Source organism: Mycteria americana, chromosome 2 (genome assembly GCF_035582795.1).
Source record: "Mycteria americana isolate JAX WOST 10 ecotype Jacksonville Zoo and Gardens chromosome 2, USCA_MyAme_1.0, whole genome shotgun sequence".
Classification (NCBI taxonomy): Eukaryota; Metazoa; Chordata; class Aves; order Ciconiiformes; family Ciconiidae; genus Mycteria; species Mycteria americana.
In genome coordinates this window covers 153417988-153445397 of record NC_134366.1, presented here as the reverse complement: position 1 = coordinate 153445397, position 27410 = coordinate 153417988, and the positions used below count along the sequence as shown (strand labels likewise).

Here is a 27410-nt window from a genome sequence, read left to right as displayed (position 1 = left end):
GGTATGTTGGGCTGCATGGATTACCTCTTCCTGTAACTTGGTTACAAACAGCAAACGAATAGCGCAATCGGATTGCACATTGCACATCACCGAGTCATCGAAAAAGATGCAAAGTGAAAGTCCTAGGAAATGTGCTTTGTGATTGCTGGTGTTTCACATAGCATACAGGGCTTTAAACATCTCCTTCAAAGTCTTCCACAGATGATGAACTGAATCAAGTCTGTTGAGAAGACTGAATCCTCGGTGTTCAAAGTCTTGCCACCCTTTCAACACTATGCAGCTTCTCTTAAATTTTTAGAAGAATCACTTTAGAGGAAATGTTTTTCAAATTGGTATAGAAATATACTCATATCCAGAGAGGCAAATACCTTCAAAATATTTTTCAACCTGCAGTTTGCTAGTAACACTGAAGGAAATTCATGAAGTCATAAAGTTCCCAGACTTGGGCTGCTTCTGAAGGAAAGTGGGTGTGTGGAAGGGAAAGTCTAGAAATCGCTTTGCTTCAGCTACCTAAGCAGTTCTGGTGTGTTGAAAATACACGTTGAGCACACAGCTCATGCACATGAGCAATACTTATGGCTCATATAAACTATCAAAACAGTAAATTCATGCACTGACTGACTTGCCAAAGTGCTCTCAGATATGTGGTTCGATATCTTTCAGGTATAATTTAGGCTGTCACCTAAAGTGTAAATGACTGAAAATAAAAGAGGTGAGAGAGATATCATTGATGTCAACCTCAAGCCACTTTTGTTATCTGCAAAACCACACATGAGCATGGGGCTGTGAATAATGTTCACAATTTTGATCAATTTTCCTAGGATTATGCTATATTTGCTATTTGACTATTTCTAAATGGTGGTCCTTTAGCTTCAGCTGGCTACTTTTTGTTGTCATATTTAGTTAACGTTTGCATAATGATAAAGATAGATGACCGAGACAAGCTTGGACCTGAGCACAGAAGACACTGTATGAACTCATAGTTCGAGTTTTCGCTCAGAAGAGCTTAGAGTCTGAAAGGCACAGTAGATAAAAGTCACAGGCTGCAGAATAGAAAGAAACGGCACCAAATTTACACCATCCTTAGTAAATCAGCAGCAAAAACTTCCTGCCATCTGGATAACCTCCATCAGCATACAATATTTCAAATATATTAGCAAATAACATCCTACTAATCTTTGCCTACCTATATATATTAAGAGACAGTTTGTATCAATTTCCATTTCACTAGTGTAAATTCAGACTGGCTTACTGAAATGAGGACTATGATGTCTTCAGCGGAAGAAAAATGAAATGTGTGCCTTTATCTGCTTGTATTAGGTATTTTAAATAAAAAACAGCACTGGTATAATTCTAATAAAGAGTGGTCCGTTTAACAGTACAAAATCCAGTAATTGTATTCTTTTTCAAGGGTCACGGCAGTCCCCATTGCTAGTGGTAAGTGACTCATCTAAGTGCAAAGGCATTTCTCTGGGTTAGAGACTAAAAGAGAGTCTCTAACTAAGAAGAAAGAAAGAAAAAAAAAAGACATCTGAACAGATCATGCTGTGTGACATAATGTGTTTACTTACGCGGGACAACGGAGCTGGTACTTTAGCCCCAGCTTGGGTACTGGAAACTGCATCAGTGCTGGGTTTGGCCAGGCTAAATAGTTTTGCAGAATATGTCACTTGTTTGTCTGGAGTCAGCTCAGGTATTTGTGACAGTGCTATGCTGTGTGGCACTGACATGCACCAAGATTTATCTCATTTCACTTCTGCATGTTAAAAGTAGGAGTCCAGTTTAAGCCAGCTGCCTAAGCTCCCTCTATAGTCAATGGAGAAAAATTTGAAACGATCTGATTGGAGCAGATTGTAATTCCAGAGTACCAACTATGGCAAATGAATACATTTTCAGTCCTGGAGAAGTTAACAGCCAATGTTAACTGAAAATAGAAAACCTACGGACTCAGTTAGGAACTACATACAGCCATAAAAATAATAGAAGATGACAGAAACCTAGAAGATGACAGAAACTCAAATGACCCATGACTGCTGGTGGCTGTCAGCTATGTAAAAGAGGATCTCAAACCTTTTTGGGCTATTGGACTGCTATGGTTAAGGCACATCAAGTTTTGAACTCAACAGAGTGCAAGGGAAGTACAACATACATCTTCTCCTGACTCACCCACCCAGAAGCCCATGGGCCAGTTTACAAATAGATCAAATAGGCAGGTTGCCTCCCACCTCCCAGTCCAGATGGAGATGCAATAGTAAATCAATACTGCGCTAAGTTAATGCATACTAGTACTCATTTGGGCACATCTGTAACGTGCACTGGTTTTCCACAGTTCTCTAGCTGCCATCTCACTGTGCTTCGTATCTCTCTAGAACCAATGTGTACATACTTGTGTATCCCCCCCTTCTGCTCTAAGGTCACGTTGGCTGGACATTGCTTCTTTCTGGCACATATCTCCTCTTCTACCCTGTGACTGCTCCTTTGTAGTATATACATGTGTGTCTGTCTATATGCACATGTATATTTATATACATGTATAAATATACACACACACATAAGAAATGCTATTTTGTGTTTATTCACACACACTTGCGTTTATATCATGTTTTTATGGTTTTGTACTGCAGAAAGTGTAGGAGTTGATGACAGACTGAAAAAAAAAATCCGGACCACAGCCTGTTTGCCATATCTCACACACAATGTATATTTAATTTGAAATATCCTTATATATAAATGATATGTTAAAAATAATGCCCAAATAATCAATATAACTAAGTTTTTATTAAAAATATATAATTGCTAAGCCTTTCTCCATCAATTTCAGCTGAATAGTAAATAAGCTATTTTGCAGAGGAGCACACTCTCCCTCCCACTTCTTTTGGAGGGATCTGTCAGGAACTTCGGGTTCTCAGAACCCTAAAAGTCAAGCCAATAATTCTTTACTTATTTCTCCCCCCCTACCCTGCTCCTTTTGTTTCAGAAACAAAATAAAATAGATACACATTTTCTTAATTAAAATTCCTTTTTTTTTCCCTGTATGAATACTGGCTATTGTTACTTTCTAAAATAATCTTTTGTGGATTTAACAAATGTCAGACTTTCATCAGAATTCTGCACCAGCATTCTTGTTTAGAGAGCTCTACAAAATTCAATTAGAATAGAAGCAACCCACTAATGCAAATGAGTTATTTGAATACAGTTTTTCTACGTCTGCCTATTATGTAGTGCGTCAAAGATAGTTGACTCTTTTCTTAATTTTTACAATGTGGGCCTTTAGTTAATGTTTTAATATAGTTTAGTTAATAAACCTCTCCGGATTTTCTCTATATGCTACCCTCACTCAGTCCCACAATGTTTAATAATCTTAATATCTTTGTGTTTAGTTTGGGGAATATCTTTAGATTCAGGGTCATTTAATATATAGATGAGTTCAGTCCTGTATGCGTGAAAAAAGAGCAAAAATGTTCTCTAAGCCCAAATGTGACAAATGACCATATGAGAACAGTTTTTCCTGTAAATATTTAGAGAATGTTTTACATTTGAATTTAAACCTTCTTTTACTCTGTGCAACGTGTTCTACAACAGAAGTGTACAGACTGCACAGTTAAACTGTTGGTGCCAGTGTCTACTAAAGACATGGGGCCACCTCCTGGCTTTGCTTACAGCTGTGCAAATACGGAGTTACTCCATGAACCTCTCTAGGTTAACATTAAATTTGCGGTTTCATAGAAGTATGTCAGGTAAGCATAGAAATCAGCTGAGTTATGCACCTATTTGCTTTAAAATCTTTTATAATTAAGCTAAGATCATGGTTAGAATATGGTTCTTAGGAGAAAGATAAGTATTCTTAAACAGGATTAAAGACAAATTGCTTAACACAATGTTAAGCTGTTTATCTGGGATAATGAAAAACAGCTTTGATATGAGCTACTCAGACTTTTGCAAAAAGCCAAATAAAACTTATAATGGATGAAGTCTTCCGAGTGAGGAAAAAACCAGATGTTTCTTTATAGGGCTGAATCTGCCATGCTGGATAAATCGCACAAATTTTTGGTTTCCAACACCCATATAGTCATAATAATCAGACTGCTGTTTTCATGTCCCAGACCAGAGACAAATAGGAACAAAACGTAACAAAATAAAAATGCCCATATCAGGAAAAACCAAAGGTCCAATTATTCAATAGCCTCTCTGCCAGCATGGCTAGTACCAATACCTAAGAAACGCATGTAAGAAAAAGGTATAGGAAGGAACGCCTCTGTTTCACTGAGCGCTGGTTTAGAGGCTCTCTGAGTTAGAGGCTTTTGTGTTTAATTGCCATTGCGAGGTCCAACCCACCTCATTTTGTCTAATCTCTTTTTGAGCCAGTATACGCATCAGGTCCATACAGTATCCTATAGAACAGGTCCCACAGTTTAAATTTCTACTGAGAAGAAGTACTTCCTCTTGCTTGTTTGCCTGGTAATTGCCTGCAATGCCCCAGTTCTTGCATTGTGAGAACAGTGAATAAATCATTCTGTAGTCACCTTTTTCACAGTAGTCCTGACTTTACAGCCCTCAATCATCTCCTTCAGTCATTTTTTTCTGAACTGAAAAATCCTATTCCGCGTTTTCATCACCCTTGTTGCATCCCTCCCTACTTGCTCTAGCTTTGTGTGCTTTCTGAGGCTGTGGGGCCATCAGAGATGCATACATCAGAATAATGATATTTTCTGCTCTGCTTTGTTATTTTCCTAATAATTGTAACTTCATCTTTGGGGGGAAAAAAAATAGGAGTTTGACTGTGGAGTCAAAACAGAGGCAGGAAAACATTAAATCACACTTTCAGTTTGAGATGACTTAATAAGAAATAAACTTTCTTATTTTTTGAACAACTTCTAAGCTGTAAAGAGTAATGAAAATATTTCCCTTCTATTTTGGAAAGCCTCAACACATAAAAATCTGTGTTCAGACAGTGGTCTGAGAAAGCAGTGACCAGCTCCGGGTACTTGAACTGAGAGACCTATGTCTCTTTCAGTATACAAACTTTGACTCAGGTTCTATGCTTGCTTTGTGTTGCATCCAGCAGGACTGAGGTGTATCAGATAATCCCATTTTGAGTTCATGTATGATTGACACAGACAGAAAATTGTAAACCTGGACCATTTTACTGCTGTATGACAAAATGAAACTATAGAGAAAAATGGGAAACGTTTTTAGACTTCCTAACTAGGAAAGTCTTTGAAGATAGGTAAAAGTTTGTGACAGAATTAAGGAAAATTAGTGGCTAAGATGTTGGCAAACAGGAAATGAGATCCATTGGAAGAAACCAGCAAACAGGCCTGGAGAGAGAACTGAAATGTTAGGTGAAGATGATAGATAAATGAATGACAAAATAAGAGCAATTGCTTCTTAGGCATACACCATCAAATGACAGAGTCAAAGACATATATGTTTAACTAGAAAACACCTTGATCTGGGATTTGATGCAAATTGTGCAATTAATTTTTATATAGGACTTGGAGAAACCGCTGATCATCACTGCCAAATTTCACCTGGAAGGGAGAAAACCCCTCCCTTCCATGCAGTTTGGGCTAGCCAGATGAGACTGAACTAGCCAGATGACTGTAGCCACGTACCCAGTAAAATCTTTGGCTCAAGTCACATAAAGGAACCTGTAGACACAAACCCTAATGCCTGCAGAGTTCTGGTGATACTAATGAAAGTTTGCAGGGACATAAAGGCTCCTGGACTGCCATATGCAGGATCAGCACCCTAGGAAAAAGGATTTTTGCCATATGCAACTAAACAAACAGGCCAGTTGGAAAACAAATAATGGGTGCAGTAGTTCTCCTTTTGAATTCAGTATGACCAAGGATGGGCTTTCTTATAGAGCAGAAAAGATTTGAAACAGGAGAAGTTAGTTGTGAAAGGGAACTTCAGTAAGCGTATGAAAAGTGGGCACATGGGGAAATCTGCAATATATACAGACAGGGGAAAGTAGACAGAGGACACAGACTGGGGCAGCTTCAGGACATCGTGCTGGGAGTGTTATCTCCTGAAATTTGGGGAGCCACTGTTGAGTTCAGAACAGACTGAATTTATTCCTTTGGATTGGGTGAAACTAGCAGAGAAATGTATCTATTTTTATTATTGTGATTCCATTACAGAGACCACAGAGGCTTTGGTTATATTCTGGGCTCCTACCGAATTCCCAGATAACACACACAACTCACATTATAGGAAATTTGACTTGGTTTTCAGCTGACTAAAGCATCAAGTAATGTGGTCATTGCCTTTTCCACTACCTTGAGTCCCTACCACCTGCTCCTCGAGGTGCAGGGAAGCAGGTCCTTCCAGCTGGTACTCTCTGCCCAGCTCTGTCCGCCAGCTGAGGTGCACTCATGGGACAGAGACCCAACAACTACACTGCAAAGCATGACCTCCAGATGCTGTGATGGAGTAAGAGGGCACCAAAGAGGGGGTCTTTGCTCAGCACCTAAGATTTAGCAGGTCCGATATCGACAGTCATCAAAAGTGCTTTTGCATTTTCTGTTAGTCAGACTAATATTTTCTTTTGTTTGCTTGTGCTTTCTCACTACTGTCCTACATCTTGTCATGACATTGAAGGTTACTTCTAGAAACTGTGTGTGGACCTTCACATGACACTGTTTTATATCTTATAAGAGGACATTGTATCTTTGATTCACAGTTTTAACTCAAACACACAAATTAGCACCCAAAAGCTACCTAAACAGGCACTTTTAAATAATGAAGACTTACACATTTTGTGTCATGGCTACCTCAAGAACTACCTCTTCCTTTTCCAATTACTCCACTAGCGAGTATCGGTCATACCTAATCCATCAAACAGAAAAGACGTAAGAGCGGGGTATTTTTAGAAAAGGATCCTTCACTTTCAAATGTATTTCCATTTGGAGATCAGAAATTGCTGACTTTTAGGGGAGTCTGTGAACCTTTTCATTTTCCTTAGGATTTTGAAGAGGAGAACGGGAAGCTAGGAGGGAAGAAATTGTAGTTTTCAATTCCAGTGGACTCCGAGTAAAAGTAATAATTTAATTTAGACTTTGTGAAGAACTATCGTTAACTCAAAGATAGGATGCTTGAAATTTACAAAATAAAACAATTTTTAATTTTTAAAAACAGCACTATATGAAAAAAATCCTTTATTTCCCAAGAAACGGAAAGAAATTTGCTGACAATCATAGTACTAAATAAAGTTTGCTCTGTGAGATATATAATAATTGATGGTATTTAGAAAGCAACTGTTTCATTAGAGAGGAGTCTTTAGCCTCAGTTTATTATTTCAGGTTCAGTTTGAATCAAAAATCTGACCTAGTACTTTGATGGGGGGGGAGCAGTCCAGAACACATGGCTGGAAGGGACTTCTTGGGTCATTGAGGCTGCAGGTCCCTTGCTGCAGGACTTTTGAAGCCATCAAGTTTGAAGAGACTTAGCATTTTCAGGTGGCCATACTAACATCTTTATTTTTCATCTCTCATCAAGAGGTATTAGATGCTTTGTGTCAACTGCCCCACTTCGTTGTACTTCTACAAGAGTGACAAAGGTGCAGTAAGCCTCAGGATCTGATTCTCTGCAACAATCCTGTTTAGGAAGATTCACTAATGAGAATACCTGGCTCCAACTGCAAAACAATCAGCAAGGTGGTGGGAGGAAACAGTTAAATGCAGATTAATTGGGGTAAAAAATAATGATGCTGATACAAAATAATATTATCAACATAAGTACTGAATATGATGAATCTGGGTAAATGGTCATATGAAAATCAGGTTAACAGGTTTCTAAAAGAGCTTTGGATTTCAATAGCAAGGAACACATCTGTTCCTACTTGTGACTGAGATACTTCTAGTGATCTTTTCTTTAAAAAGCTGCACTCTCAAGACCACACATTTATTATTTAACATTGTATTAAATACTTCTGCAAAATCAAAAGATAATGTATGCGCTCAGAACTTCTAAATGATGAATTTGAGAGTGGAATGAAGTCGCATTCCTGTTCCTTTTATGGTTCTCAAATCTCTGTCTGTACTGGCAATTTATTTTCAGTACAAATAGAAGTAACATTGTAATTATCCTTCTATGCTAACAGTTTTGTTATTGTATTAAAAATGTTTTAAAAGGAACACATGGCATTCACTGGCATAAACATTTGTATTGTGCAATGGCTCCACTCTGCTTATGCCTGCTCCTTTGCCGATATAATTTTCCAGCGGTATGTCTATATTGTATTTCTATTCCTGCTAGTTACTGCTTTTATGAAAAAAAATACAGTATTGTTTGCTTTCACAAAATAGAAGGAAACACAGTAGTTTTCTAAATTATTAAGATTGTATTATGTAATTCCTTGCAACATAACTTGTTAATTCTGAGGATTTATTATGACCAGATGAAGTGAAATACAATAATGTTCAGAAAGGTATTGAAACATCACCTGTTAATGGCTAGGATAAAACTAAAATGGGGGGTTTTTGGTATTATAAGACAAAATAGGGTGCACAGATGTGTGAGTAAGAATTTTACTGGCATACTGTTAATGCCCATCAGATGATATGAGTGAAGGTTCCACATACATTCAGGAAGTGGGAAGAGTGCCAAGTGTGCCGAAAACCTCATTTCTGTTAAAGCAGTCAGGGAGCCGATGACATACCAGAAGCGCAGGTTGGGCAGAATCATTTTAGGCATTCGATACAGTTTACACATCAACCGTGCTCATGATTAATCTGATAAAAGTTACTTCCACTGAGCTCTACCCTGCCTGATAGTTTATGTTCATTTCTCCATCACTGAACAGTATCCCCCCCCAAAATTTCTTTTCTGAATGTTCATCTTACCTCCCTTGATGAATTATAATAATCTAAATATTTTTTCCATGAATTATAGCTCTTGTATATGTATATACAGCTCTTGTATAGCTGTATATGTAAACTGAGTGAGTGAGAGAGAGAACAATCGTTTTCTTGTCCCATAATAAACATGCTTCATTTCCCCTCCCTTCTTTCACGGGGAGGAAACACTTTGTTCACACGCCCCATTTTGTTTCCCAGCCACTGAACAACCATGTAACCCAAGCATGAGGGCCTAAAATTGTAAAAGAGAGACCATTTACCTAGTTTATAAGTGTTCAAGCCTGTATTTTGTAATGAAGCCAAGCAACTTACTCATAAATGATGTCTAAATTGGTATTGATACAACACGCCTTGCCACAGTCTACCCACAGTTGTGAACAAACATAATTTGCTAGTTATTATTCAGTCTAAATGCTGCCTGTGCATCTAGCTTTGCATCAGAGTGAAAGGAACAGGAGTAACTTGATGAGAAACAAAACTGAGTAAGGATAAGAGGAAGAATCCTGAAGGATGTTGAAGTTCAGGACACCAAGGTTAAATTTATGGGGATAAAAAGGGAGAGAGAAAGACTGTCAGAGCAGTAAGTAAGGAAGATTATTTTAACTACTGAGTACATGAGGACATGCTGACATACAGGAGAAACCAAGATATCCTGGGCTGCAGAAGTGCATCTACGGCACAGAACTGTATAGCATAAGAAGAGGACTTGCCTACTTTTGGGGAAGGGTGTTACTATAAAATAGTGTTTGCCTTAAAAACCACATTGTTTACATTTTTTTCTACAGGCAGGCCCAGACTAATGTGTTTTTGCCCAGAGAGCAGCAATATCAAGTCTCATCATTCCTGTGTCATACTCCTGTCTAGTAAAAATAAGTACTGTACACTTATTAAGCTAAGCAAGGATCAATCATAAACTGCTGAAGAAAATAACAGAAAAAACCAGCTCCAGGAATAATCAATGGTGAAGTCTTTCATTTCATTTCATTTCATTTCATTTCACTCATTCTTTTAATTGATCTTCTTCCTGCTTAGGGCTTAGGTTTTTGCATAACAAAGCTTTAGTGTTTTTCCAATCCAGGAAGGAGTGGGTGGGAGTAACAGTCATCACTAAGAAATCATTTCCACACCTGCATGTGAATCTCACCCTTCTCTCTTGGAGCACTTCTATGGCCTTCTTCACTCATGCCTGAAATATATTAAATTTTGTACGTGATCTGCGTATGGAGAAGGATCTGTAGGTTGTCTCTGAAGTTGCCTCTTGACAGATCAGAAGAAAAAAGTCCTGTACGCTTGTTAACCGCAAATTTATTACAAAATGAACTGAAGAACTAACACAGTGCAGAAGAACTTGCATGGAAAAGTCACAGAAGTCAAGCTGTTGCTTGGCTGACAGAGAAAGGTGACTTTCTCACCATGTTTCAGTTTGGAACACAGGAATGAAGCAGTTAAATCAGAATAATATCTATCACATATATAGAAAATATCAGTTTTCACCAGGAGAATTACAGAAATTAGAAGCAGAGAACTCTATTAATCCAGCTAGCCATTGCAAATGCCAGAGCAAGGGTCTTCACTCTCCGACAGCCCATTCAGGAAAGGACCAGAGACCTTCCTGGCATGATGCTGTTAGTTGCTGTCTGTTGCATGAGTTACATTTTTAAAAATAAGTCAGCATGTCTACAATATACTATTAATTGTTAGGAAGAAATTAATTTACTAGCTTCACTTACATAGATTTGGCTGTAAATTTGACCGAGAGCCCAATTCACGACATAATCCCTCAGAAAGACATAACAAACTTCACGACCAAGCATTCAACCCACTTCAAGCATCCAGCTGGCAATTCTGTGCTCAGCCCCGGCTGAGAAGTGAAGATGAGAAAAGCTCCATTTCAGGACTGAAATATACCACCAATATTAATGATCCTGTCCTGATGCACCGAGAGCCCACCAACACCCAGTGCTGCAACCTGACAGGGTAACTGCAGCTGCTCGGTACGAAAGCGAAGTATGCCATTTCTAGACATCTCCTAAGGAAAAGGTTCTTATATGGTTGTGCTGTCTGCCCATGTGGATATTTTTTCTCCTTACTAACTTTTGAACCTATGGAAAAATTGCATTCAAGTTCCACAGTATATAAAGTTCTTAAAGGTATTAGTTTCCTACTGGTTTAATGAAAACAAATGTCTGTGAAGAGCAGCAAATCAGTGCTCCTGTGAAGGAGCCTGAGCTCAGGTTGGACTGTGCCAGTCACCATTTGCACAGCTTGTCTCCCACTAGCAGGGGATGTGGGAGAGAGATAAGAGAGCTCCAGGGATTTAGGAGATTTGATCAAGAACTGCAGTATGCCGAGTAAGAGAGGTGAGATTATTGCCCTGTTGAGAGGAGAGGTGTAGGCTCCGATGCCTCTAATATCTGTAGAACAAGTGAAGTTAGGAAGAAAGAAAAAAGCTCAAAATATTTATATAGATACTGTATATATAAATATATGTCCGTATATATGTGTATAATATATACATATATCTTTGACATGTACTTTTGATGTATTTGAGAAGTGTGTACATCTCAAACTTGTGTGTACATCTCAAACATATATTTAAATCAAGCTTTTTTTCTTTGAGGCTGCTGGATGTACATTTTTTTTCAAAGAATTGGACATTTTCCCTCTAGTTTTCATTATCAAATGGGATACTTCAAAAAGGCACCTTAAAAGCCATCTTAAGGTAACAGATGAAAATCCAGACAAACTTTAATTCAAAATAAATATAATATTTATAATATAATAATATATAAATAATAATATAATAAGCTTACTTGTTTTTGTTTATTGCATTGAAGTTGGGCCTATGAAACTATAATCTGATTTCCTGTCCCCAACAAAGGAGCGAGTTTCAATTACTATTCTTGCTTATTAGAAATTATAACACTTTTATAACTGTTCAATATTAAAAACCAACAGGTGATGCACTAACAATAAATAATTACTGAGCCCAAACAGTAACAGAAAATTAATTAAGGATTAAGAGGAATGAAGAAGAAAGCATGACATCTTAGAAAAAAAGGAATTTCTATCTGAGTTGCTCATGTACTCTGCTTTCTCAGAAGGGTTTTCCTAGTCACTTCAAGCAGTGCTACACAGTTCTCCTTCACAAAAGCTTTTCCCTCTTGCTGTATTCTTCCCCAGCTGCTATTCTTCCTCTAAACCCCTTGTTCCTGATTCCCACAGTCTAACCCGCAGTCAGACCCATGCTGTCATTTAGACCCCTCCTGTGTGTGCCTACTTCTCCTTTCACTGAAATAATTGTTGAATTTCTCCATACTCCACTTCCCTCACCTCTTGACTCTTTCTCTCACATTAAAGTCTGCCTTGCTGCCTCCTGCTGTTGTTCATCCTCACCAATCTCTTCTGCTTTCAGGCTGTGGTTCATCTTTGATGAAGATCTTCTCAACAGGCTGCCTGCTACCAGCCACAGATGCTGAGCCCTTCATCCTGGATCTGTACAGTTTTACTAGTCAGATATACCTTGCTACCTTCCTTTGATATCAGTATTATCCTATGATATCAGTAACTTCCTTTCATCCTGATTTAAGACCAATGTCTTATGGGCATCTGTTTTCATAAGAAGTGACAGAACAGTTTATTCTTAGTATTTTTAATTCTCAAGTCTTTTTTCTAGAATATAGAAAATTCCTAGGAGGTCACTGTTTTCATGTCTGCTTTCTTGTCTGCTTCCATGTCAAGGCTACTTACTTTCAGTGAGATCCAAACTCTCTCTTTGCTAAAAACAAAAAAGCAACAGTGTGTTCAGTTCTCTGGTGTTTAGACACAGGACAGACATGCATAACTCAGGATGAGAGGAGGAGAAAAAGCAGGAATTGATGGGCTGAAGGTGGAACTGGAAAACGCAGTTAACTCTGCCAAAGGGAAGGAATGCAAATTAGCTAAAACTGGCTAATTAGCTACCTACAAAATATTTTCAGATGACAACATAATTCTTGGTGATATGCCAAAAAATTAAATGGAAAATAAGTTCAAGGATTTTAATGAGTTTCACCTGTGTGATCACTGACTGTGATTTCAGCCACTTTTATCCTGTCCATACTCCTATATATATGTAAAAAAAAAAAGAATTATGAAACACAAAGCTATAAAACTTAGAATAATCAACTTGGAGATAGAGGCTGCAGTAGGATTTACATGCAGGTAAGTATTATGAGCACATTGCTCTGCCATCCACCTTATCCTCCTGAATTTAATTATCTTTGTGGTCTACTCATTCAAATGTAGATGAAATTAACCAAGGCATTATAAAACTACAAGGTGTTATGGAGGGTGCACACAGGCAAATAAATCCTCCGTCATGGAGGGGTGACTGCATGAAACTAACTTTCTCAGGCTGTATTTATAGTACCAAAGACTACAGGGGCAGGACACTGACTTATAAGCATCCTCATGATTTCTTAGTCCACTCCCTGCCACTATTTTGACCCAAGCTAGCAGAGCTTTCCCAAAAAGCAGTTCAGGAGACAGCATGGGCATGGGAGGATTCCAATAGATCTTAGGGATGAGGTGATCCTGTTCTGAGGAAAGCTTAACATAGGTTAGCCATACGAACATCAGCCAGATCTTGCTCTCAGAACCAGAGGCAGACCCTGGTCTTTTTATTTACCTGTACAGATGTAACCTTAAGTGATCATAAGATTGAGAGCTTTAGAGGTCTCTCCAGGAGACCTTCAGATTCCTTTCCATATATACTGAGTATCTTCAAATGCCAGATAAGTACGGGATGGCACCAAGGTAAAATCAAATGAGAGGAAGTTTCTTCCTCAGTCCAGGAAAGCTGAGAATATGCAACACGGACAGAACTGGCACATGTTTAGATTCATCTCGTGTTTAAAGAAGAGACAAGCATGGCGGCAAAAGCCAAGATCCAGTTTGGACCATCTGAGAAAATTAAGTTCAAAATTGCAAAGAATCCTTTTCCCGGTGGGGTTCTGTTCAACAATTCCTATAATCTGCCAACACGCTGCATGAAAGCACTTGCTTAAATGGAATAGCAAAAGGCATGCAAGTTAATGACTTCTGCTGTGCACTGAGGACTTACAGACCTCTCCATAAGGAAGCTGCTGGACTGACTGATCTGTTCATTTTCATGCAGCCTGACCTCCACCGGGTAGCTGTTGCTAGCACCTGGCTTCTGTCAGTACATTAACAGGATATGAGGAGTCTCAGCTTGCGCGCTAGCTGAGAAGTGGTGCTTTTAAAGGTAACTCCTACGGCAGTATGGTCTTCAGCCACTGGGTAGCTGATGGAACAGCACAGAGAACAGTTCTCTCCAGACTTTTATGTATTTTACCTATTTAATTGGGAGTGATTTTCGACACTTCCTGGCATTTCTGTCCCTTTACTGATGAAGACATGACTTTGGCTATTGATAAAATGGTGAAGTTAAACCACAAAGTGAAGGAATGGCAACAGCGAGACAGCTGAAGGGTTTCTCTAGTTCTTATCCTTTAGTGGTCCTAGCAAAGAAAGAGAGCTGAAGCAGAAAACAGGATTGCTTTTGTGTGAAAAGTGGATTCACATGTCTTCCCTCCCTTTGTGAGGGTTGGTATCCCTCAAATGTACTACTAACTTCAGTGGAACTACTCATATGCTTAATAGCAAACACATGTACTCAGCTAATTTCCAACATTCATAAACAATATTCAACCTCAAAAATAAAATTAGAATGTCTTTACAACAGGCAAATAATAAAAAGTCGGCCTGAACCTTTTTCTTCCTCCAAGTTACACATATTCATATAAAGCAATTTTATTTGCATTCTCTGGAGGGGAGCTCAATTTTCAGTCAAGTAATGCAACTCATGGTATATACAGAGATCACAAACTGAAACAACTTTTCAGTTGCCTACAGATTCCACCAAGGAAACAACTGGAACGCCTGCTCTGCAGATATGCCTGAGAACAGCAGGGAGCCCAGTACGACTTGTGAAACAAAGAGGCCATCTCTAACGGAGAAAGAGTGACATAACAAGGAAATGTAGCTGATATCGGGGAGAAGAGGTTCTTTGCCCTATTCAAGAAAAAGCACATTTTGGTGAAACACAGGCAATGCTTCTAGCTAGACCTTCAAATTCAATAGTGGTCCTGTTTTAGTTCTGAAGACCCTTTCAGGATGCATGAATTTTCAAAAGATAATGATTCCAATCTGTGAGTTTAAGGTTTCAAAAATACTACCCAATCTTGCATACTCTTGAAATGACTGAAAATATTAAAACAAATATTAAAAAAGTAATGGCAAAATTATAAAATATTGACATCTAATCAAGTCATAATGTTTTATATGAATGCTTATTGCAAAAAAAAGTACTCCTTACTGATAGAATTCAGAAATCAATGAGTAAATTACTTCAGTTATTAAATTAGAACAGATCTGTAAAGAATTTTTCTGATGTTCATATATCATAGCATATTTTCATGCTGTATTAAAACACAAGTAGAATATCACCTTGCTAGAACATGGTACTTTACAGATTTTGGAACATCTACAATGCAGAGTTTCTATAAAAATCAGTTTTATTTTGTAAGGTGTTACTATGTTATCTTTTCCACTTAATATATTAGTTAAATATGGCACTGCCTTAATCATAGCAGGTTTCACACAAAATATTGCATTAATTTTACATTTTGAAAAATACTTAAGATTTCCACCTTATAAAAAACTCAGTAATGTTGGTAACTATTAATTAATTTAGTTAATCACAGGGAAGTAATTTTTCCTTCACACTACAAATTTACTCTTGACAGGTCTTACTGCAGCAAATAGTAACAAGAGGAGTACTTATTACTGTGAATATTTTCAATTACGTCTCAATGTGATTTCATAGACTGAGCTAAAAATAATTTTTGCTGGCACCAAATTCTACCTAGATGATGGCAAAACCTAAATATTAGAGTACTATAGTTACAAAACTGAATAAAATCTGAATGTAACTTTTGGAGCAGAGTTTTAATTCATGTAAGATAACATATATAGTTTAACATTTCATATTGTAATGAAAAGATCATCACAATAAAAAAATTCAATGTCATTCACACAAGCACTTTCAAACATAGGAAAAACTCCTAAAAATAGGTATAGAAAGACAACCCCCCTCCCCATGTTAGAGAGACTACGTTTTGATTAGGACTGCTAAGAAAGTATCTCCCAAAGGTTCTGTTCATCTTATGCAAATATACAAAGAACCATACACAAATTATTTAGCTCATGAGGAAAAAAATAATCTTTTGCCTTTGTTAAGGAATCAATCATTCACCTTTTCCTAAACATGCTCCATTAGGAATGGTTTGAGAATAACCTGCATATTTTCTTCCTTCTGTGACATGTTCTCAATGACAATTTTTTGCTTCTTAATATATTCCCTGAGCAGGAAGAGAGAGTTTAACTGAGAGTTTTACATATGCCTAGGAGTATTGGACAAAATCCTATCACTTTGTTCAAGCAGTAATCAAAATGCAATAACAAAACCTGTGCTGACATTTAAGAAAAATCTTGGAGCAATTCTTCAGTCGTAAACTACTAAAATATAAAAAAACTGTAGCTAAAATATGCAGTTCACCAGTGCACTCCTTGAACTAGATTCTCAAGTTTCCACTGAATTTAGATGCACTTGTGATGTCTTCAAAACGCTCAATATCCATTCCCAAAGCATTTGGTAATGGCTAAGTATAAGGATGTGTTTTACTTCATCAAATTGAAAAAGAAAAAATTAACCTGGAGTTGTCCAATAGCATAGTTAGGAAGCAGAATGTACACCCGGAAGGACAGAAAAAAATAATTTCACAAATTCTTTTTTGTTGTGTTGCTAAAGCAGGGAATAGGGACTTGACAAGTTTTAGGCTTATATTCTGGCTCTCCATTGACTTCTGCTGGTCTCAGGTAACTTCTCTTTTCTGTTCCATCCTTCCCCATGTTTGTCTCACTTCTCTATACAGACGGCAAAGGTCAGATATGAATAAAAATGGTTTAAAAATGGATACAAGTGCCTAAAATGTGCAGGAATTTGGCATCTCATTTCAAAGAAATAAAATCCTGCTCATAGCCCCAGTGGTGCCTACGTTCCCCCAAATCAGCTTTTTTAATCCTAATTTTCCCTCTAATTTTGATTCTGTGTATATTGAGAAGCTACTGACTCTTGCCAACATGGACATGGCAGGGACCTATCCTACACATCAGCATTCAGAAAACACAGGTCCTGCACATTCTGCCTCAGGGACAAATGTGGTAAGCGTTACAAACTGCGGCTACAGGATTCTGCTCAAGAAATGTAGTTTTGGCCACTGCTTTCTTGTATTACATCTCTCGAGAAGCAGAAACCGAATCTCAGTTCTATACTGCAACCAAGAGGATGTATCCATGATGGAGGGAGATCTGGGTTCAGAGCCCCTCCCCTGCTGAAGACTAAAACATTTCCCACTTTCTTGGAGAGTACCTGGCACACACCATCTGACACATACCTGACATGCACTATTTTGCAACCTGAAGTTTTTGCAAGCACCCAAAAAAAGAAAAAAGGAAGACCCAATAGGTCAAATAAAACATTGATAAGAGAGCCGTGACTGTAGGCTAATGGTTAGGGTAATTTGTTTGTGAGTAGAGGGTTCAGCTTCCTGAATGGTTGCTTGTGTATTTTCTGTGAATCATCACTAGTACACTTAGCTAATTTTAAATTACTCTGTTGTTAATATAATTTCTCCTGTAGGAGTTTTCTGTTAGTGGCACATATAAGTTTTGAGTAATAGCATCATCACACTTCTTCCATGGAAGACAAAGCCAATCTAAATGGTCTGGAGATGCCTAGGAGGCATATCCCAGATCATTATGAGGGACATCACATCAGCACAAAGAGTCCAGAAGCATGAAGAGCCCACACAACTGTATTCTCAGTATCTGCATGATTTCCCATGAGCTGTATATCTTGTGCGGTGTTTAAAAGCAGAAGTACGATAATGTTTACCTCCCCATTTTATCCTATGGAGAGCACAGATTACTCTTATTTATAGTACAGGCATACGACAGACAGCTGAAACGGGCAATATGAGAGTACAGTAAAACTGAACTTTTTTAATACTGCAACATCCACAGAAGTTGCATACCAGTTGAGGCCAGAGAGCTGTTCTGAATTAGTCTACAAAGCGTGCCTCTAATGGCACCTTTACTTTTGGGGCTATTTTCACGATTTTTTACTTTCATGTAATTATTTTATAAATTACCTTCTATCCTTAGAAAACAAAATTTCATTTATCAAAAGGGTATTAATAGTATTGCTGATGGCATGGGTAGTGTTAAAGACATAAATTCAATATTGAGATATGACTTGCTAAAGGACCTTTAACATTTCATTCCATTTAAGTACAAGGAAGGAAATCCCGTATTATTATGAAATGTTAAATTAAAAAAAGATGCGACCCTAATGAATCTGTAAATATAAATGTCATATTTTTTTATTTATGGTGCTAAAACCACGCTTCTGATAACTGTCCAAGAGCAAAGTACAACAGCCCTCTTCCTGCTGGCCTTTGGAGATCAGAAGTAAATCTTCCTTCATGGCACATTGTTATTTAGTGAAGGTGGTTCATAGAGCAATGCGTAGATAAGTATTATCCTTCTGGAACAATACAAACAGTAGTCATTGAGGTGGCTATGTAAAAAATTGACAATACTAGAAAAATTATTCAGCTGGAAACAAATAAAACTGAATTTTCTTCCCTGAAGTATAAACTATATAGATACACAGAACTGTAACTACAGGTAAGTATCCTAGACATTTCAGGCAAACCGAAAACTGAATAATTGCCAGAGTAAAAGTATGAAATTGCCCTATAAAGTTCTTCTTTTCGCTCTGAAGTTTCAGTAGGATGAAGTCAGAGCCCTTTTTCACAGAATATCCAGCAAGAAATTCACATATATTATATCACATGTTAACGAAGGGATTATAAAATCCCAAAAGGAGTTTTCAAACTGAAACTTTCTTAAGGAAAGCCTAAATTATTCTGTCGAATAGCTCTCACATAGCCTAAAAAGAAATGCTCTCCAGATTGAATTAATTCAGGAAGGACCGTGATGGGTTTTCCTTATGTAACAACACAAAGAACAAATCTTGTTTACTCTGAAAACAGAAATAAAACAGCTTTAAAGTTTTTTGATGAGATGTATATACTTTTTTAGCAGCGATCTTATGAGAATTCTTCTGTTCTGAATAAAAAAAGATAGCTTAGCAGTATTCTTACCAAGAAAGATCACCCTACATTTCTCTCTCTATTTTTACCTCTAATTACGGGAAGACAAAAATCTTGTGGAAGGTCAAGCTAAACGTTCTGATCTCACTTATAGCTTTCTCCTTTTTTTCCCTTATTAATGAGATCAAGTGGTAATATAAGTAAGCTGCTTTTTAAGGAAAGGGTTGGCAACACAGAAAATAATTTTTGGAAATATAAGTAGAAGTTTTTAATCATATAAATGCCTACAGCCAGGGGATTTAGTTTTACTTCTACCACAGTCAGCTGGAAATCTCACAGGTGTATATCTCACTGAGTTGGTAACGGCATATTAGGAGAGGAAGTTCAATGAGTAATTTGTGACTGGGGCAGTATTGCTCAGTTGGTGTACATGATCTGCACATTTTGCCCCAAAATTAGGCCTTTTATTCTTACTTCCTAGTCTCATTACAGGAATTCCTTCTCATCTGCCTGGAATTTCTGCTTATATATGGCATAAGGCGTCTTCCACACTTCGTGTGTGAGAAGTGTCTTCCAGAGGACTTCTATAGGATCCTAGCTAGCATTGCCTGGAGTTCAGTTCTGACACCTCAGCTATATTTCTTTTTACTGCATCCATCTCTCACAGAAGCTTTATGAAAATACGAGGACTCAAATATATACCTACCTCCTCTACAGAAAATCCATTGAGGAGAGTTGCATAAATTTTGTACTGCCTTATCTTCTTTCCTAGTCTTTTCCCACATGTGGAAGAAAACAATTTAAAAACAAAAATATATCACCTTAGTAAAATATATTTAAAAGCCTGTGTAGTCAGCCTTTTTAGTTTGCAATTAGAGTCTATTTATTTATTAGCATACTCTCCAGAGTTTATTTGGTAAAAGCTGATTAAAGTTCTTGGTAATGTATTTATTATAATGGTACTTTCTCTTTGGTAAAGGATTCAGGTCACAATTCTCAGCTAATCAGTAGGACAAATTGGCCTTAATCTCTTGTCAACTGCTAATCCTATATTTCTATTAATGTAATAGGGGTTTATTTTGAAACTAAATCAGATTACACATCAAGAATACTGACACGAATATAATACTACACATTAGAGCAATTTGTTAACATTAGCAATCTGTCTCTGGAATAGGAGAGGACATAAAACCCCAAACAAATGGCTTGCTTCAAATCACCTGAATTACATATGTGATTTAAAAAAAATTAAAATGCATGGCCAGATTAAAAGTAGTAAATTATAATTTCAGTTGTCATTTTGGCCACATAAATTAATTCTAGGGATAGAAAATCACAGTGTATATTATGAAAACAAATACACTTTTAGTTTAGTAAGTTGTTTGCTTACCATATTCTATCTCATTTTAGACAATGAAAGGCGATCAATGTAGTTTCTCCTTTAGTCACCACTGTTGGAAGTGATTAATCATCTTCTTTATAATAGGAAACATATGTGCTGTATGTGTGGTAGAAGACTGTTTTTAATATAAATCCAAACTTTGAATTGAGAAATATGAAATTCCATACAAGACCAAGACCAATGTTCCCAACAGATTCCCTTCAATCATTCCAGTAATTGAGGAAATTGCTCTACAGGCTACATGGTTGGTTCATGACGGACATAACTGAGACTATTCTACTTATGAATACAGCACTTTAGATCATAGTTTCAACACCCTACGAACCATATAAAATACAAAATTTGGCTTTTAACACACACACACACATAGACAAAATAAAATCCCACTCAAGCTTTTAGCTCTGAGAGACCTAGTTCTCTTACATTACTTCTAAGAAAAGATGTAGCCATAAAATATCAAAATTTCAAAATACTTTAATCTTGTTTCACTGGGGTTACCCTTTGGACCTCTCCAGAATTTGTTAAAACTGAAGTGCCTCTTTTTGATGAATGCTATTTAATTCTCTCAAGTGCAATCATCATTTTATTTGCACTGAATCAACTGATTTTTGCTTTTTTTTCTACAGAGAAATATAACTTCAAGAGTATAATGTCATAGTTTAATTCCACCAAAATTATAAAGGATATTAAGAGAGCTCAGAACACCATGGCACACTGTCCCCAAACTCTATTTTTACAGCCCTATAACTTCATGCCACATACAGCATCTTGCCAAAGTTTGTCTTGCTGCTAAAGGAGGGACAGTCTTTATCTTGGTCATTAAAAAAAAAAGGAAAAGAAAGCTTTTTGGTTCTAAGGAGATTTTAATAGGTTTTAATACTTGTCTATGTCTTGGTTGACCTTGCATAGTTTTCTAATAGTTTTCCAATGCTTTCCCACAACTTTTGTTTTGGGTCAATTCACCTATTAGAAAGAGTAATTAGCTTACATGGAGCAACGTGTCGCCACAGAGAAACTGCAGTTCAGGCAGTGTCAGTTGGCACCTAGCGTCATCTGCTAGGTTCACGTGTGCAGGGCCCTCCAGAGCACGGTACCTTGGAGTAACGCTCTGCAGAGACACACAAGGGCAGTTTATTTCTGTTCAAACACATGGTTACACCTCTCTGCAGGCATTACTGCCTGGTGACTCTCAAGTCATGCTGTTACATGCTTTTTGCCATCTGTTTTAATAGATGCCATCTATTGCGATCATATACCCAAAGATGTCATGGGACTCAGTCTCCGAGAGCGCGCTGGGCTCTGGACATGTGACTGAATGTAGACAGAGGAAATGTTTTAGTGTGTATGGTCTGTGGTGTGGTCCAGATCCTAAAAAAAGTCTTGAAAACATAAATTAAACTGCTTGGGCTTTTGGATATAATCAGCCTACAAACACAATTGGTCTTGGCTAACTAAAGAAAAGACAAAATATTTTCCCGGCTAAAGGAGAAAGGTCAGCTAAATAAGCGAAGTCAAGACACCCAGGTATCCACCTGCCAGAGACAGTGCATGTAAGTTGAAAGGGAGATCTCAGGTTGTGTAATCGGAAGAGGGCAAAGACTTCACTCATTAATGAAATCTAACTGAGAGTTACAGGTCTGCACCTGTATGGAAACCTGATCATCAGTTCCCTCAGGGCTGTCCAGCAGGAAAAGGATTGCATTCCAGATATGAATAGCTAAGCAAACACTGTTAAGATGCTGCTTGGGATTTGCATTTTGTATTTTATTTTCCTCTGTAAAGAAAGCCAGCTTTTCCACTAGGAAGAATGCCTGTGGAATCAGGACCTGAAGTTTACAACATAAACTCTTTCTAACCCACCAAATGTTAGCTTCTAGGAATGATGGCTTGACTCAAGTGTAGGGAGTATTCCTTTAGCTATTTTTTGTAGCACTGAAAAGGTGCAGGAACCACCAGAACTAAAATAAATTCTGATTTACCTTGCCACTCTACTCTGTAGTATCTTGACTTTTACTAAAGTCTTACCTTAAGTAAAAGTCACCTTAAGTAAAATTACTTTTGTGCCATCCAACCATTAGCTCGATTCCAAGGTTAAAGAAATTGCAGGAATTTCCAGGGTCTTTTTTTTTTTTTAATTGCTTTGAAATAAATCAAATCAGTTCACAACATACTGATCCTGTATATACTCACACTTAAAATTTTCATTAAATCAAATAATAGGAAAGAATTATCACAGCAGTGATACACATTGTGAAAAGGAGTATGAACTTTTAAAAAATAAATTACAACTCTCCTTTAAGCCCAAATGGAAACCAGAGAATGAGTCTCATCAATTTTTATTCATGTTTGCTGTATTCCCATGGTCTTAACACTGGCATTTTTTCTGCTCTTTCTTTTCCCATAACAATAGTGATCCACAGAGCACCACTTAAGATCTTTTCATGTAATGGATATGAGAACACACTTGGATTCTCTTGCTATGATAATCTGAAAAGATCAGTTCCTAGTGCCTATGTTAATGAGGTCAGATCTTTTCAACTTTTTGAATTATTATTTTACTCTCATAAATTACCCTTGATGGGCTTGGTCAGCAAAGTTACCAGATTAGCAATTTGCTAGGCATTTAAGACTGTATATATCTGAGGAGAAAAGAGCATTGCTTGTTCAGGTTTTTGTCATATTTCAGATGTATTCAGTTCTCTCTCTGGAGGCCTTCCAACACAGAATAAACACTAGCCATAGTTGAATGAAATAAAAATATCATTAGGTAATACATTTTATTATTAGTAGTATTGTTATTACTACTACAATTACTCCTTTTACTCCCACCTATAACAACAGATCAACATACCCTTTACCCACAAAAACCCAAACAACTGTTCCTGCCTGAATACACTAAAAGAATTACAGACCAGAATACAAGATACTTTGTTATATGTATTTTGAGTGTCAATTTCTTAATACCATGCCAAATAACAAGAAATAACATAAAATTAATTTGAAAAGACAGTAAAAACAGACCTTTTAAGGCATTTATTGTGAGCCTGATTCACAGTCCTGAAAGCAGTTATGATGACCTACTTTCAAAAAAACTTCTGGCATAGATTTAGTTATAAAATATGAATGAAGAAAACCACTGAAATAAAATTATGCTTTACAAAACACTGGAAAAAGTTTCAGAGATACTGATAGGCATTTCTTCACTGACTTCCATATGAGCACACAGTTTATAAAAGCCTAGTTGCTATAAATATGATCACAACTTTCCCTAGAAGTACTATTGTTATCTCACGATATCGGCATGCTTTTTCAAGCCTGATATGTAAGGAGATACTTAGCTGATCAACTGAATGACACAATTTCTTCAGAAACTACCAAAGCACCCTTTATACTTCCATCAGTTTCTATGTGGTACCAGTGCCTTGCCACCTGAGTATGCCTTGCCTCTCAGTTCCAGAAAACTGTTCTTACAGGATGTCTACAGCACATTAGCGTTTTGATCCCAGCCCTTGTATCAATGCTTGTACCAATACACGATTCCTTGTGCAGGCACTTACCATCTGAAAACAGGAACATGATGAGATAAAACAGGGAAATTTATAAATTCATTAAATACATTAACTGCAAGTTTTAAACCTCTGGCATTCATGTATAACACTGGTGTCCAATATTTTCTTTAAGATGCACTGATGGATGCTTAAGACGTGCAAGACACTTCTTTGTGATGTGACCTCACCCTCACCCACCCAACAGGCCATCACCTTGTATCCCTGGAGACACGGCACCATACACGTACTTCATCCAGGGGCTGGCACGTGGCCACGGCCTTGCTCACCGCATGACCAGCATGCTCGCATGACCCAACTAGTTAAATGATGCACTTGCCTGTCCTGTTAGGTGCGGCCACATGTGGCCACCAGGCAAGCCCCCTCAGGAGTGCTGTCAAATAGGGCAGCAGGAGCTGGTGTGCGGTAACGGCTGCACCAAACAACCCCTCTCCAGCCGATACATGAGCGGCATTTTCAGAAGGCAGCAGCAGGAGCTGCACTGGCTGCTCTCATCTGGGCCGGGCACAGGCCAGCACTGAGCACAGACCTCTCCCAGGGAGCAGCCAAGGGAGAAGGGCTGCCGGCCAGAGCCTTGCAGGCACCCCTGGTTTCTGCTGCACCTCTAACAGCACTGAAATACAGCTCCTTATTCAAGAGTTGTCCAGAACATCTCATTCACAGTCAATGGGTCAAGAGACCTTGAGTACTTTTGAGAGAGTTACATTTCACATTTGTCCCTGACTTGAGCATCTAACCAGTTGTTGGGCAACTGTCTGGATATAATAGAGAGAAAAACTTCAGATTAGAAGTCCCAAATAACTAAGACAGCGCGGTATTTAAATCAAATCTAGGCAAGCCACACAATACAGAGTCTCTCTAGTGCTGAGACATACTTGAACAGCATACAAAGAGCTGTCATCCTTCATTTAATATCTCTTACAGTGAGACCAGATTAGATCAGAACTAGTGATATAGTGCATTGTATTTTACTTGATAACTTGACACAGTTACATACCTGTGTACTATCACATGAGTAGAATTTAGATTTCTAGGTGAGAAAGTGGCTATTATTTTTCCTTGCCCAACCAGACACTTCCCAGATCTGTATAAAGATGACTTCATCTTTTGTCTCACATTCGTTTGAACTCAGAGAAAATAGAAATGTATATGAAACTGCCATTTCCGTAACCCGCAAGTGAGTTGGTAAAACATGAGACTGCTGCAAAGACTTGTCTACTGATGGAGTCATCAGCGTCTGCATGATATTCAGAGCTTTCACTGTATACGTTCTTTCCCCTCTTCTTCTTCATTCCCTCTTGCCTCATATCACATTCATTAAGACGCACACTCAAGCTCCCTGCTGTCTTTCTGTGCTCCTCCTTCTTCTGTACTGTTACCCCTCTTGCCTACCCTTCCTTTCTCCTCTTTTTTTACTTCTACTCTTTCCCGGTACTTTAAATCCCCTTCCTACAAAAGTTTACTTATAGAATTTACCACAATTTGTGACATTGCAAATCATCGTTTTGCTCCATTTACTTGTACATTACAACTCTTATCATTTGGTTTCACGATATAAACTGCAAACTTTCCAGAGAACTGAAAAATCCCTTATTGATGTTTGAATGGTGGTTAGGACAATGGAGACGTTCAGATGGGACCACACATAGCTGAACACTATAAACTTATGCTGAACCACATGACAACATTACGACAGTTTTGCTTAAATACTGAACATACAATGTATCTTATGTATATACCTTGAAATATAAATATATATATATGTGCATAACTATATAAATGGCTTAAACACTTTTTTTATATGTCATTTAAATACACGTAATCTTTTCCCATGTAAAATACACTTGTCCTGTACTGCTTCCTTAATTGACAATGAGAGCTTTTCAGAGTGCATTATATGGATTTTCCCTGAAACAGGAGGAATAGAAAAAAAATTTTAAATGCTTTAGGCATTAAAGCAGAAAAACTCTCCGTTTTTCCTAGGTAGAATATTTCAGTATCAAATTTTAACTGAGATAAACAGAAATGAGGAAAATTTATACTGATGGTGAAGACGCTTGTAGGCTGAAAAAAATGAATTAAAAAGCAATAAAACAGTTGTACTAAAGTAATAAAATGTATCATTTTGTTCAGGAAAATTCTTTCATTTCAAAATAAGGTTGCATGTTCCAATGTGAAAAAAAAAACCAAACCCCTATTGAAATTCACAAACACTATTTGTGACAAAAGCAGAGGAATTTTGCAACATGTCAGCAACCCTTCACAAAGCCGCAGTAAGAATTCCCCCCAAACAGAAGTACAGCAGCTCATGTTGGCTCCTGAGAAGCAAGGAATTAGTGCATTAAGCAGGTTCCAGCAAGCAGAAAATAAAAGCCTCAGTCCAACCTGAAAAGGATCTTTGCTAAAAAGAAATAGTTTAGTAAATGTCCAGAGAAAAAAGATGTTTGACCATTTTCTTCATTCCGTAGAATATTGTTGATTAGGCAACTTCAACAGGGTATCCAAATGATTCAACCGTAATACATACATATTATGTACATTTAGATGATAATTTGAGAGGGGAAAAAAATCCAGTTCCTACCAGTTTGGCTGAGTTGTGACGTGCTACGGCTTTTTCGTGAGAGACCCACGATGGCGACCATCTTTGCACCAATGCTGGAGCGTCTCTTTTTGCCGCCACCGCCAACAGTGCCCACTGCCGTGTCCGACTGGCTGCCATCGTTCTTCTCCAGTGTGTACATGTCCCCGCCGATGCTGGTGCTCTTAGTCATGTTCTTTCCTGAGGCGCCCATCTGTCTGCTTTGCATTTTGGATGTAAAGACACTGTCAGCCAGTGGATGGATAAACAGCGCAGACAAAGAAGAGTAAAAAAGGGAAGACAGAAAAGGACAGGTTTCAGATGGAAGGTTTTGGGAGACTGGAGGGTAAAAGCAGCTAATACACACAGGTAGGGTTTGGTTTTTGAGAGGTAAAAAGGAGCAATTTTAATTCTAGGTTCCTGTTTGATCTCCTGTAAACATACTTGACTCATCAAACTTTGTTTTAAATAATAAGCTCCTTTTTACTGATAGTCTTAAAATACATTACCAGCAAAAGCATATAAAAGAATTAATACATCAGTATACCATATATACATTTTTTTGCTAGGGAAATTTAAGTTCTGCAATCAGTGGTCTGCCCCTCTTCTTCTCACATACATACACACAAATAATCTATATTCCTCTGGGAAACAGATACTTGATCCATTACGGAGTGAAATGAAAGGATATCAGTCTGAAGCCTAGCTTTGGTTTCCAAATATCCAGACATTTCAAGGATGTTTTCAGTAATCTGGTTT

General features: G+C 37.7%; 1 protein-coding gene across 11 annotated transcripts in view; it reads right to left on the bottom strand.

Moving 5' to 3' along the window:
• RIMS2 (regulating synaptic membrane exocytosis 2) overlaps positions 1 to 27410 on the bottom strand; it is a 495218-nt gene that overhangs the window by 28697 nt on the left and 439111 nt on the right. For all 11 annotated transcript variants that reach the window (XM_075495103.1, XM_075495092.1, XM_075495093.1 and 8 more), the window contains one exon: positions 26655 to 26896. In XM_075495103.1, the coding sequence (XP_075351218.1) occupies positions 26655 to 26896 (242 nt within the window). The remainder of the gene's footprint in view (positions 1 to 26654; positions 26897 to 27410) is intronic.